The following is a 13571-nucleotide window of genomic DNA, read 5'->3' on the forward strand; positions in this document are numbered from 1 at the left end:
CTTCTGTAATGGTGAAAGCAGGGGTATTAATGACTCGTAGCAATAGAAAATTTACTTTATCCTGGAATATGGCTATCCTCAGCACCAAGTGAGCCATCAGCCTTCAAATGTCTGTGCTGTTATAAGGCTGGAGGGTTGGAGGATGAAGAGTGAAGAAATGACGTGCCCATCAGAAATGGCGAGTTAAAGAAGGGTCAATAATTAGAAACTCCCCAGAATTCTCACTATCCTTTTATAGCTAGACAGCAGCTTTCCTTTGTTTCACACAACCTTTAAATCCCCCAAGTACTCTCTTTTTAAATATCTCTGAGTCAAGGCCTTGAACTCAAACCAAACGAGGAGCAGATGAAATTGAGAAGTTAATGACAAATACTTGTGACAGACAAGTATTGTCAGTGAGGTTGCACAATCCCTGATTTTTAGCAGCATTTAGTGGAGGAACATTAGCCTGCAGCACTACATCATCAGAAATTTTTTTTAAGAGGTGTAATTAAATGGAAGGAAAGGTTCTCTTTTTTGAGAGGTAGCACATATGGTGAAATAAGCATGGTGGATTTCCATGGATAGGTATTTCTCACTATGTACATGCAATTAAAAATTGAAGTTTCCCACCTTGTGTGCATACAAGGTCTTGCCCCAAGAACCATTGGAGTCAATTCAGCTGCGTCCAACCAGCCTTCTCAGGGATAGCCCAGAGAGCAGCTGCTTGTTGGTAAAATGTGCACAAGGGTGCACATTCATCCCAGGTCTTTGCAATTTCTGTTCACCTATTTTTTTGCAGAGTACAAATGACAAGGTTTTCAAACAACCACCAAGTACTGTCCTATTAAGCTCTCTTGGTTTAATGTGTGCTGAGTGGGAGGGCTTTACCTGACTCTGTTGGTCCCAAAAGCTTTCAGTAGCATTAAAAATTATGGCCTGAGAAGTTGAATGTAACACGTGAAGTTATAATTATGTTCAGCTTGATTAATCCTGCATGTTAATTAGCAGCATAGCCAGTTTGCAAGATAAGGGATATCTTTGTGAATGCCTGTAAGAATTTTCAGTCTTACGTCCCACCTGGCAAAGTGTGGTGGCAGTAAGTTGAAGGTTCCCATTTTGCAGTGATCAAACATCACAGTCTTTCTGGCCACGTTCCTCAGAGACAGATTTGTCAGAGCTTGCCAGTGCATTTTGATTTCTGTGCTGGTTAAGGGAGAAGGAAGGAGAGAAGAGGCAACCCAAGTCCAGAGAAAATTTGCTGAGGAGTGAAACACATCCCCTTTGGTCGCACAGTCTGAGCAGTAAGTTGCTTGATTTTCCCCTTTCCATCCTGCTGTATGGAAACTAAGTCCAAAAGCATGGGCTGTCATTTGAGTCTGGGGTCTGGTACTGGATTTGAACACTGCCAAGGCTAGACTGTGTTCAGAAGCAGGACCTGTGAGGTACAAAGTCAGCACTTGTTCCCCAAGGAGTTGTTTGTTTCTCCTTTCAATTTAGACTCTGAAATGCCATTTGTTTAATGTTGCTGTTTAAATAATGATTTATAAGACTCCAAGCCAGCCGTGGTACAGCTTAATGACTGCTATAATTTATGGATGCCACTGGCTACATAAACACTGCTGTAAATATAAAGGATGTCTCCCACAAATTTTACTTTGATACTTATTTGATACCATCCATTTTCCTTTCCTTACACATCTTCTGTGTGTGAGTTGCAGCCACTTCACTCGGCAATCCAGGTCACTCTGGCTCACCTTGCCAGGAGTGATAGGGGCTGGGAAATGAAAAGATCAAATGTCTATTTTTGTTACAAAATATTTTAATTAAAAATTAAGTTTCCTTGAGCTTGGATGCAAACATCTGCATCAAGTGACCCATTAAAACGGTCATTTGTGTTTGGGCTTTTTTGGTTATCTATTTGTTTTACTAGTTAATCATCTCCTTTATCCAATTCATTTTGCCATTGTGCACACAGTAAGCAAGCAAACGGGAGACAGGAATAAATCATGCACTGTCACAGAACCCAGCCATTCCCCAGGCTGCAGCTTTGCTATTTGTGTTCTCTAACCTATACAAGGAGCATGTATATACGTGTCTAATGCTAATCTGAGCTAATTCGAGCCCTGTCTTTGCAGAGATGAATGAGCATGCAAATCTGCTGGTTTGTTTTGGAGGGTAAGCTTCTGGAATTGCTTCATGTCTAGTTGCAACTGACATCTTTTAAATACTACACTCAGTTGACTTCAGGAGATTTGTGCTCCTGGGCTGCAACAAAGACACCTGGGAAGACAGTAGGTGCTCTTAAATGCCTTGGTTCCATATAATTGGTGTTAATGCAGTCATGTACTTGGAAAACAGAGTGCCTTTACAAAGTTACAGTGGATTGAGTAAACAGAACAACTCCATTGCCTACAATAGCCCTTCCTCTGAATCTCTGGATATTGTATCCCAGCAGCTGCTGGGATAAAACACGGACATTGCTGAAAGGACTGCAGGTAGTCTGAGTGGGACATGAGAGTTGGTGATAAACATGGGGTTCAAAACTGTCTGTGGGGTAATTCAGAGAGACAAAAGTACTTCTGAATTTGAGTAGGACTTGAAGAATTTTTAAGAGTGTCATGGTGTTACTAACATCATGGAAGTGCTCTGGGTCATGTCTCTTAACTTTTCTTTAGGTGGTACTTCCAGCAACACGGTGCCATACAGGTTCATTGAATATCACTAGGAAAAGGGATCACCTACTGAGTTACCAGAATCGCTTCTTACAGCTTTCTAGCATCCATTTGCATACTGACCTGAACCCACTGTGTCTGGCTTGTGACTTGCACAGAGCTTTGCATCTGACATAGGGAAGGCTCTCAGTGATGTCTCTAAAGAGTGCATTTTTGCAAGGAGCATGGCAAAGCCAAGGAAGATACCTTCTCGTTGCCTGAAATCCTTACCAAGGGGCCTGCAGAAATTGTCAGCAACCAGCTCTGAGTTACTTGGTCTATTCTTTCTGCAAAGCTCTCCTCTCTAGTCAGCCTTGACCCTAACTGAAGTACAAGGGCACTGTGGAGCCTGTATGCAGCAAGCCAGAATTGCTCTAAGGTAGTCAAAAAAATGGAGCTGACAATAACACAGAGCACTCTTTTCAGGAGCTGGGGTCCTTTATTAAAAAGGTTTGGCATGTATTCCCCCCACTCCTGAATTGATTTGCACCATAAAATAAGCTTGAAGAGAAATAGTGGTTGTTTTCCTACATGCTTCATTAATTTTTAGTTTTGGCAGGCAATATAAATAAAAGTATCAAGTGCACATCTAATTGAATCACCAGTGATTCCCGGCTCCCTGTAGTACCAGAGAACATGATATAGCTGCACTCTGTAGCAAGCACAGGTGAGTTAGGCAAACAATGGTTCACTCTGCCCAGAGACTTTGGTTTAATCTTGAGCATTTATCCATTTAATGTGAGATAGGGCAGGAGTTGTTGCAGTGGGGAATTCACAGCACAGACCTCTTCATACTTCTAGGCTTGCCTTCTAGGAGTAGTGAACTGGAAACACATCTCTGCAGAGACTCAGGAAGGTTTCAGCAAATTGCATCTACACCCAGATTTTTGTGGAGGGGGCTCTTGCACTTCTCAAGCTTGGCCTCCTCCATATATACTGTCTGTAGGATGTTACTGAACTAATTCCTGCCTCCTCCAGGTGGCTGATCTAGAGCATGTGTCTCTTAGGACAAGTCCTTTTTTTTCTTTTTTTTTTTTTTTTTTTTTTTTAAGTATCTCACTTGGCTACAATCAAAGACCTCTGGGTGAGAGAATTCCTACAGTAAGGAAAATTATACCCATCAGGCTAGATGATCTCTGACTTCTCAGCTGTCAAGGGAATCAAGCGCCTCCAGAAAAGGATGGTGCTAAGGGACTACTCAAGATCATTTCTGAATGGATGATACTGGCCTCTGATGGTAATGTTCAGTGACCTCATTTTATAAGAGTTGGCCCCTTTCCACATTGCTAGCTGCCTTTTGCCGCTTAGCATAGGTAAAATGAATTAGTGATTTTTGTATCTTGGTAGATGTATTCTGCTGTGGGCTCTCTGACTCATGGGCTCAAGGGGAGGGTAGTGCAGAATGCAGGAGCAGGAGTGGTTATAGAAGAGAAAGAAAACTACAAGTACAGATCAGACTGTTTTCTCTTTTGCAGAGAGAATATGACAACGTGATATATCCAAGTCATAGGTAATACATGTCAACGGGAGGGTATGATGAAAACTCGTGTTCTTTCCAAACCATGCAGCCATGTTATTCCTGAGCTAGATGGAGAGGATGTCAGTCTTCAGGACTGTCAGTCTAGCAGTAACTTCACATACAACTAAAAATCTATTATGCATATTGTGGTGTTCTTGAGAAGTACCACAGAACAGGCTGCAGGATTTCAACCCTCTTTTCAAGGGTCAAAGATGCCTTCCAAGTTAGAACACCAGAAATACCTGGGGAACTGAAATTCTCTGTTAGGTAGACCATTAGCTATTTGACAAGATTAAACAGGTCAAACAAAATAATTACTTTATCAAGTAAGTATTGGATTAAGGGGATTTCACAAGGTGTTCTCCCATTCAGTGTTATCCAGGATCCTACAACCTGTTGGCTGAGAGGAAGGCAATTCAATAATCTGAAGTGGTTTTTGTTTTCTTTTTCTCTAGGATCTGGTTCTGGCTCAAAAATGGCTCTGGAGGGTTCCTTCAGCTGCTGGAATGGAACAGCGATCAGGCTGGGGCAGACATGTGACTTCATCAAGGACTGCGCTGAGGGAGAAGATGAGGGAGATATATGCAGTGAGTAAATCCAAACCCCCAGGCTGCATCCTCCTTTTCCAAAAGCATTGATTGTTTTGAATTTTAATGCCTGAGACTTTAGCACAATAGACTAATTCGGTACTATCAAAAGACCAGTATCCTCTGTAACACGTGCAGTTTCTCTGGATGTCTGCCTGGAGAAGAGCATTTGATATGTTCCTGTACTCATTTGCATTAGTTCTGCAGCAGGTTCTTAAGATGCTCTTAGTGCTTCATCTCTTCCAAAGTCCTGATCAAAAATGCAAAGGAAGTATAGCCTGAATAGCTAGATGCCTTACAGAATTATGAAATGTGTAGTTTGTTAGAGTTTTTAATCAAAATGTAGCACAGCATGTGGCAGAAGGGAGAGAAAGGAGAAAAATTCTAAGATGAAAAATTAGTAGAGCTAGTAGCTTGTCTTTGACTAACTCCTGTGTCTTTGTAATTCCTTTTGTTTTCTGTCCTCTCTTGAGCAGTCAGTAGTCTAATAAAATACAGCAGAATATAGGTAGCAGCCTAATTTTTCAGAAAACTTGCTGTGTCTGAATGCTTTTAAATTGTGCTGTATAACCTAGATACTTTAGGACCTTCCTTTAACCATCTTGAAGATGCCCTATCTCTTTTTCTATACCTCTGCATGTTCTACCTCCAGCATCTTCCCTTTTGCCAGTCTACAGATAGTTAGAAGTGGTAGATTGACAGATGTATGGTTATCCACAGGGCAAATGTATCAAGATAAATAATCATTGAGAGTTCATCATTTACCAATTTAAAGTGTATGCATCACAGCTGATCTAGCCTGTGGACTTTTGTCAACAGAGCTGCATTGATTTGGTATGCAAAAAATGTGTTCCCTGACCAAAATACCAGTCCCAGCAAAAGCCTTTGGAATAGAAGAGACACTTAGTTTAGCTCTCATATGTGCCAGCTAGAGCAGGGGAGAATCTGGGTAAGGTAATTCAAACAAGCTGTGTCGATGTAGGTGATGTATAGACGAACAGACCTGTGTTGCTTCTAGCATAAACTTAACATGAGTGACACACAACTTGTAGCAAATTCCACTTCTTTGCTGCTAACAAAGAAATAAAACAACATTTTATTGGTGTGGAGAACAGTGGTTTGACCTGGGATTATCTAGTAAACTAGTTAAAAGCTTGAAATGATATGCTTCTCCATCATTTTAGACATTGTTACAATATGAAATTATATTCCTTAATGACACACACTCAGTGAACATTAAATTCACTTTCATAGGAACAGTGTCATCACTGTGGACTTGCAGCTCCTTAGAACCAATAATGCTTCATATTAGAAGTATTGAAACCTTTTTGCCTAAGAGCTTTAAAACAGAGCTCTAAGACCTCATAATGGTATTTCTATTGTGTACTACACTTTAATTAAAAAAACTAATTTTTTAAAAAAATTCTGATAATCAGTAGGTTGAATGCATTTTCATTTCATTGGAAGCAGAGAAACACATTATTTACCATCAACTATATTTCCAGATACACTGTTGTGTCTGTATAAATGGCTCTGCCTTGTGAGGGTAATCCTGTCTATACCAGCGGGAAGAGCAGAGCTCCCAAGGTGGAGTTTCACCAATTGTGGATGCAAACTACATTACCACCATAGGATGGGGCAGGCCTAGAGGAACATGCTTACCTATTATTTTCAAACATTGGATGCACCCTTGGCTGTTGTCTTGTATCAGGAGGCTGGCTCTGCTTCTGCCCCTAGCAGCCACCACGTATCCCATGGTGAGCCAGCTGGTAAAGTGACCAATCTCTCCGTCACATACATTATCCAGAGGGGTTGGTTTGGCTGCCTTTTTCCCCTCCATGCAACATTCATCTGTAGCTATTTGCATAAAGCAGTATAGCAGTTACAGTTGTGTCAGCAAAGAATGTACTGAGAATGTAAATGAGAAAATGTAAAAAGCAGAAGATACTTTGCTGCCTGTTTAGCAGAGCATCACTCCCTACCTTGAGGAGAAGACCACACGGCTTGTATTCAGCCACAGGTACGGGGAATGAGAGTTCCTACTCCTAGCTAAAAGGCCCTAAAAGCACCATCTTCCACCCAAGCAACAAAAAAGACTGGCTTGCCTCAGCAAGAGCTTGGGTTGTGGATATGTCTGCTAATCCACTTAAAAGCCTGCTCAGTTCTATGGCTGATTTCTCTGCTTTTGCCTCTTTACTGTGTTGAATATTGTTGGCATAAGACTTCTTACACAAAACAGAAATTATCTAATGTTTTAGATGTCAGTTACATCTGCATGACAGCCTAACACAAAACGTATGTCATCTTTCAGCATTTTAGTTGTCATTTTACTCCTGAGCAACATGGATGTTTTCATCAGCTTTTTGCAAGCGTGGCAAAAAGTGATTCAGATGTATAAAGCAAAGAAGGGGGTTTCCCAAATGCTTCTGCTTACACAAAAGAGCTGTCAGAAAAAGATGTAGCCATGCTGAAAACCGAGGGAAGAGCTTTTAAAGTTACCATTAACCAAAGGCTTCTATCTTTGAGCTTCAAGGAGATGTTGGGGCTTTTTTTCCTTTCACAGACTTCTAACTGTGCAGGTACTGATTTTTTCTCTCTCTCTTTTTTTTTTTTTTTTTTATTCCTATTCATTTGATTTTTGTTCCTTTCTTAGCTGAAAAAAATCTCCCTAAAGTCTGCTGTTTGTTAACATCTCTTTACTTATTAATGGCCAAGGAAATGTCACGGTGCTTGTTCTGCATGCAACCAATTAGTCTGTGTAGAGAGTGTAAAATCAGAGAGGGATGACCCCGAGAGAAAAGCTTGCTGCTGTTTGAGTCATAATCAAATATTCTTGCAGGAGCAAAAGATAGCTTCAAAGAGGCTGATGTGGAATTAGATCCAAACTGTGTTGATTTGGGATCAGACATACAGGTTTAACAGACTGATGGAAGTGCCACACTGGAAACTATTTTACAGAAGCATACTTTGCAGACACACATTAAGACTTCAGATAGTGGTGGTCTTATGTCTTTGCTAGTGAATTCATGCTTTTATGGATTATAACTTACTGAAAAAAAACAACTTACTACTTCTTATTGTAGTAATCATATATGTAATATACCTGGTATGGTACAAGATGGAGATGAAAACTCAAATTATTTACTAATGCAGATTGGCAGAGCTCTGCTTTACAAAAAGGGATAATTTGTTCCAGTAGTTTTGTACTTCTCTTTTTAGTTAACAATATCTTGGATTTTGGCTCAGTAACCTTTTGTTGCAGGGCAGCCAGACCGGGAAAAAATAAAAATTTTACTGAAAAAAAGTGCATATACTTTTGGCTAGTCTAAAATTATTTTACTTTCTGTCTCAAATTCACCAAAAAAGATTCAGCCTGGGAAAATATTGGTTCATCAGTGAAAGCATGTTAGGAAAGTAATGTATATATTTTAAAAAATAATAAATTAAAAAGAATGGAGGTTCTGCTAGTATATTTATTATCTAGAGACCAAGAACTTAGAGGATTCACTCAGGATATGACAAACCCAGGACTGATTCTTTCTTCTGCTTAAGTGAATTTGAACCTATATTTCGTATTTCCATGCAGAGTTTCCAAGATTGTGGTCTGGAGTTCTGGTCTAGTTCAGAAGAAAATGGTTACTCAAGTCTCACCTGGGATTGCTCTTCCACATTTTATAAATTTTACCTGGAATAAGGATTGAAAGTAATGTCCTCCATCTTTCAAATAAATCTCATAACCATTGGGTTATAGGGTAATTTTCACTCTTTGCCTCATTTAATATATAAAGATGTTAAACACATTACCAGGTGAGATAAGGAGGACTAGTATCTGATTCATGAAAGGGGTGACTCAGGCTGTGCTATGTGGTTGGAGGAGTGTATGCACACATCTGTCAAAAGACTAGATGGCAGCTAGAATAGGAACCTATAAAGTCTGAATTTGTGATAACATGAACAAGTGACCAAAAAAGCATAGATAATTAATTCTACAGGGGCCAGTTTACGTTCCAGGCAAAAATGCATGAAGAAATCACTGGATTAATTTACATCCTAGTGATACATACAGACCAGCAGAGTCTCCCTGCAAGCAAAATGATGAAGTAGCAACCTGTTGCCATGCTGTGCTCTCTTAAGGTTCCTGTCTTGCATACACTAATCCTTTTGCTTCTTTCTTGATCAAAAGCTGTACTTCCAGCAACAAATTCTAACCTCTGGCAGTTCTGAACTCAGCAAAGCCTTCTGACATTAAAGGATAACTCTTAGTTGACTGTTGAAAAATATTTTCCCTTTTTATGCTTCATTTCTGGTAGAATTTGGCTGACCAACTTTGCTAGCATAGAAGCAGCCGTTGAAGCAAACTCATGTTTGAGATTCATGTGCTTCTTTAAATTGAGTAGCTGATCTATTTGGCTTCTGAGATTTCCTCCTAAATTTGGTAAAGGTCCATACGTACCAGAGTAGTCTTTTATGCTTGTGTCCTTTATAATATGGGTCTGGAATTTCACCCAAAAGTTTAAATTGTAGTATCTGGTTGATTTACACCTAGTTTTGAATCAAGAGCCTGCTCCATCCACTTAATGAATTATTTCAGTTGCTAATTTTGCTTGCTATTAAAGGATGAAAAATCTGGGCTAAACAAAAAACCTTGAACTTACTTAGATTTTGCTTGAAAGGTAATTCATTCTGAAGGCCTGGAAATATTTACTTAGGAACAAGTTTAACACTACAGCTTTTCTCTACTTTATCACTCAAATAAAAGCAAAGACTCTCACATTCTCACAGGGCTCCAATCTCACTGGATTACTCTATTCTCCATCCCATATCCACAAGCTGCCTCTTAAAATTACTAAGGTCTAAATATTTTGATGTTCCTGTCACTAATGTTAATATCCAATGTGGCAGGTTTCAATAAGTGTAACTCCTGGCTCCTCATTTACTTGATTTTCTGATAAAGTCAGATTAGCATTCCTTCATCAGTGCAGTATCTGTGCTAATGTGAGTTTGAACTATAAACATTCAAAAATTGATACATACAGATCGACAGAAAAGTGCTAGCCAAAGAGGTCTTTGTGGAGTAGCAATAGGTGGAATTGTAGGTACTGTATGTCTTCAAAGCAAGGAAGAGCAGCAGAGAAAATGCATCCAGTGCACAGGACATCTGAAAATTCATTAAAAAATTCATTTGTGGAGGAGGAATGAAATTTTCTGGGAAAGTAATAGCTTCTTATTTATGCCCTTACCTTCTTCATTGACAGTGAGCTTTTTCTGGCCTCCAGGCAGGGATTGCTACTTAGATGACTCCTCCTGCTGCTCTGACTTGTTTACATCATCCTAGATAGCGTATGGCCATGAAATGAATTCAGTTGGACACCCAGCCAAGTTGTTTCAGTAGGAATTCAGGACACATTATAATTTGTCATTTTCTTTGGATCTCAGCCTCAGGCTGTGCAATGAAATATAATCAAGTTCTGTAGAGGGGTAAAACACAAGGAAGCAACTCTCTGCTTAACAGCTTCACATTTAAAGACCAGGCTGAATGAATTTGGAGATTTTTAAAAGGAAAAACTTGAAAAAGCCTTAACTCCATTACAGGTTTTGATCTTTCCATAACAGATTTGGGTACTTGTGGAAAATAACAGTAAAACATGCCTCTCGCCTTCATGTCAGGTTCCAGGTTCAAAAACTAAAAAGCCACAGATGTAAGATTTGTTTCAGTTTCCTCTGTGAAGCGAGTTGTGATTCACGGTCCTAGAAAATCAAATTTTTCTGGTCTAGATGCTGCAGTTGTGGTGTTCTGCAGCTGTTTTCTAAGGGTAGACCAAGGAGCAGGTTCATGTGCCACTGAATGAATTGCCTGTTGAGGTGTGTGAGTCAAAGCTGAGGCCCTGTGAGCAGGTATTTAATTGACCTGCAATCTCAGCCAGAGGGTTCTGCTGATATTTCAATATCTTAAATGATCTGGATTTTGAATACTGGTGCCTCAGCGTCTGACAGCCACTTTATAGATAGAAGATTTCAGAGTGAAAAATTTTAATAATGACAACAAAATCTGAGTTCAGGGGCCTCCTCTTCTCATAGAGAAGCTATTGAAATTGCCATTGTTAGCTGACTGGCAGATTCTCTTGCTTTAGGAGTTTGTAGTCTATCCTACATTTTGTAAGTGAAGAAATTTTTACTATGATTTTAACAAGCAGTTGAAAGGCTGATTTCCTGGATATGGGGTTTTATAATGTGTTTGCACATGAAATTTCATTTTTATCTTGCAATTTTAAACAGATTTCTTGTATCATTTGCCTTTCTTTCAAAAAAAAAAAAAGAAACCCAAACCAAAAAACACATAACAAAAAAAAAACCCCAAAGGTAGTTCTAGGGAAAGTTTAGGGGAACAGGGAAGGGAGAAACAAATATGTGCTAAACTGGTTTTTAGTACAGATTTGAGTACACAATGGTGTAAAAACTGTGAGAAGTCAGGAATATCATCATCCCTTTTACAGCTACATCTGCTCATCACAGCAGTTTTTCTAGTTTATTGGAAGAAGGACCCCCACTCAGCAAACGTGTTCAGGGGCTTTGTACTGCCAGTCCCAAGGACTGGTTAGTCTATATAGCAGGGTAAGATGACTGGTGCCTCTTCTTTATTCCTGTTGTGGCATCTTTAATGCCTAATGTAACTCTATATTAAAAGGGCACCTATTTCACCCAAACTAGCTTTGTGCTCTGCCTTTTTCCACATAAAACCCAGTTTGTGCCCTTTTATTAGTGGGAAGCCTTCTGGTACCTGGCAGAGTTGTCAGCTGCACCCTGGGTGCAGAATCTGTATTAAGGATCGTTAGTGATTTACTAAAAGTGAAAATCATGTTATAGTGGTAATGATTTTACATGGCATTTTACAAGGTCCATTTTCTGCCAAGGTTACTTAATAAGTACAGACTCTGGCCTCATGTCGAAGAGGAGAAATGCAAAGGTAGAACTAGACAGCAGTAGAAATTAGGGAGGAAGCAGAGAGGGTTTATTGAGGATCATGGGATAAAATATTTCATGAGTTTTGAAGGAAACGGGTGATTCATGGCCAAGTAGACAGTGTTCATGTATGGCAATATTAAGTGTATGGCTCAGGGCAAAAGGAGCAGTACTTTGCACCCTTTGTAAGAAGAACTTGCAATGTAGGTAGAGAAGGCAATGGAAGGCATGAAGTTACTTTCTGCTTTGAATGAGATGACTATTACTTTAAAACTGGTTAATTTAAAGGCAAAAAGCTAGTGTATCTTTATTGTTTGGAGCTGGAAACTTGCCTGAAATCCTAAGCCAGTGACAGAATGAGTGGGCTTCAAAGCCTGGAAGTGTGGCTTAAAATAAACTATCCTCTTTTCATCCGTTCATCTCACCAAACAGATTCACAGGTACAAAAACTGAGGCACAAAAGGATTCAGTGCTTTACCTGAGATCGCATCAGTGCTCAGAGAGAAGAGGTCATGTTGCTGATCTGGGCTGACTAGAGACCTAGACTGTAAAGGAGGGGAATCATGTTAGGAACTTACCCCTCTCCAAGATTCCCTTTTGTGGGGCTGCAGAAGCAGTGGTTAGGAAAGCCATCTCCAAGATGTAACCTTGAGTGGGTTTATACCTGTGAAGCTGTAGAGACCAGGTATTTAGGAGACCAAATAGTGTACACCAAGATGAGTCCTCTCACTCAGATTTGTCAAAGTAAGGGGGTGGTCGCTTAGTCACAGTCTGGGAGGTTGTTTCCCTTGACACCACCTTCCCCACAGTCAGGCACACACATGACTCCACATGAAAGGACTGAGTAGCTGTGGGGGTGCCCACATGCCCTGGGCAAACCGAGTCAGAATAGTCACTGCAGCTTCTCTGTGTGCCCAGGAGTCTCCTCCTTAGTTCACTCGGGTTCTTCTGTATGTGTGTATGTCTTTCCCTCTTGCAGAAAAGCTTCCCTCTGGCTTTTACTGTTCGTTTGAAGAAGGGGACTGTGGCTGGATGCAGGGCTCCTCTGTGTCCCATCCTTCTCCATGGCGGATTGGAAGCCCAGAGCACAACCATTTTCCTTCAACAGAAGGTGTGTGAGAGTAAACAGTAAGTGCAGAGAATGAACAGCAGAGAGCAAAAAAGATATGCAAATGGTGGGGAGAGGGAATAAAACACAAGGCACGTTTTCCTGTGTACTTACATATTCAGCCTCCAGTGAAACAAAAGCCATCTTTCTACTCTAACTGCTTTGAGCAAAAGACTGTCCTGCTCGCTTCCTGTCTTGAGGGTACAGAGAGGTATCTCAGGTCTCCCTGATTGACACCAGATACAAATCTTGACCCTTTCTAAGCAACTTCACACCGAGTGTTCATCTGCATGACCCTCCTCCATACCAGTCTGGTTTTTTTCTTTCTGATTTTCCTATTTACTTCCTCCATTTCTCTGTACTGCCTCTGGTTTTTTCCCTGCTCACATCCTAATTTTCCTTCTCTTTGTCCTATTGTCCCTTGAGTTCCACTGCTAAGTATAATTACCGTATACTTGGTTCCCCTACCCAAATCCCAGTAGTTAATTTCTAATTCTTCTTGTACAAACCATTGCAGGTTTATACTTTGGGCACTGAACTACTGCTGGTTAAGTTTTGGCAAACAGGCTACCTGCCAGGATAAGCTTTTTCCTAATGCAATAATGTAAATCATTGGAGGCATTTATTGCTGAGGCACACAGCAGCTAAAGGGATACGATAATAACAGCAGAGTTAATGGTGTATAATCCCAACATTGCTTTAGA

General features: G+C 40.2%; 1 protein-coding gene across 1 annotated transcript in view; it reads left to right on the forward strand.

The window, feature by feature from the left end:
* Positions 1-13571, forward strand: part of ALK (ALK receptor tyrosine kinase) — a 318128-nt gene that overhangs the window by 232760 nt on the left and 71797 nt on the right. The window contains exons 6-7 of the mRNA XM_049833894.1: positions 4668-4799; positions 12739-12870. Of these exons, the coding sequence (XP_049689851.1) occupies positions 4668-4799; positions 12739-12870 (264 nt within the window). The remainder of the gene's footprint in view (positions 1-4667; positions 4800-12738; positions 12871-13571) is intronic.

Source organism: Accipiter gentilis, chromosome 30 (assembly GCF_929443795.1).
Source record: "Accipiter gentilis chromosome 30, bAccGen1.1, whole genome shotgun sequence".
Classification (NCBI taxonomy): Eukaryota; Metazoa; Chordata; class Aves; order Accipitriformes; family Accipitridae; genus Astur; species Astur gentilis.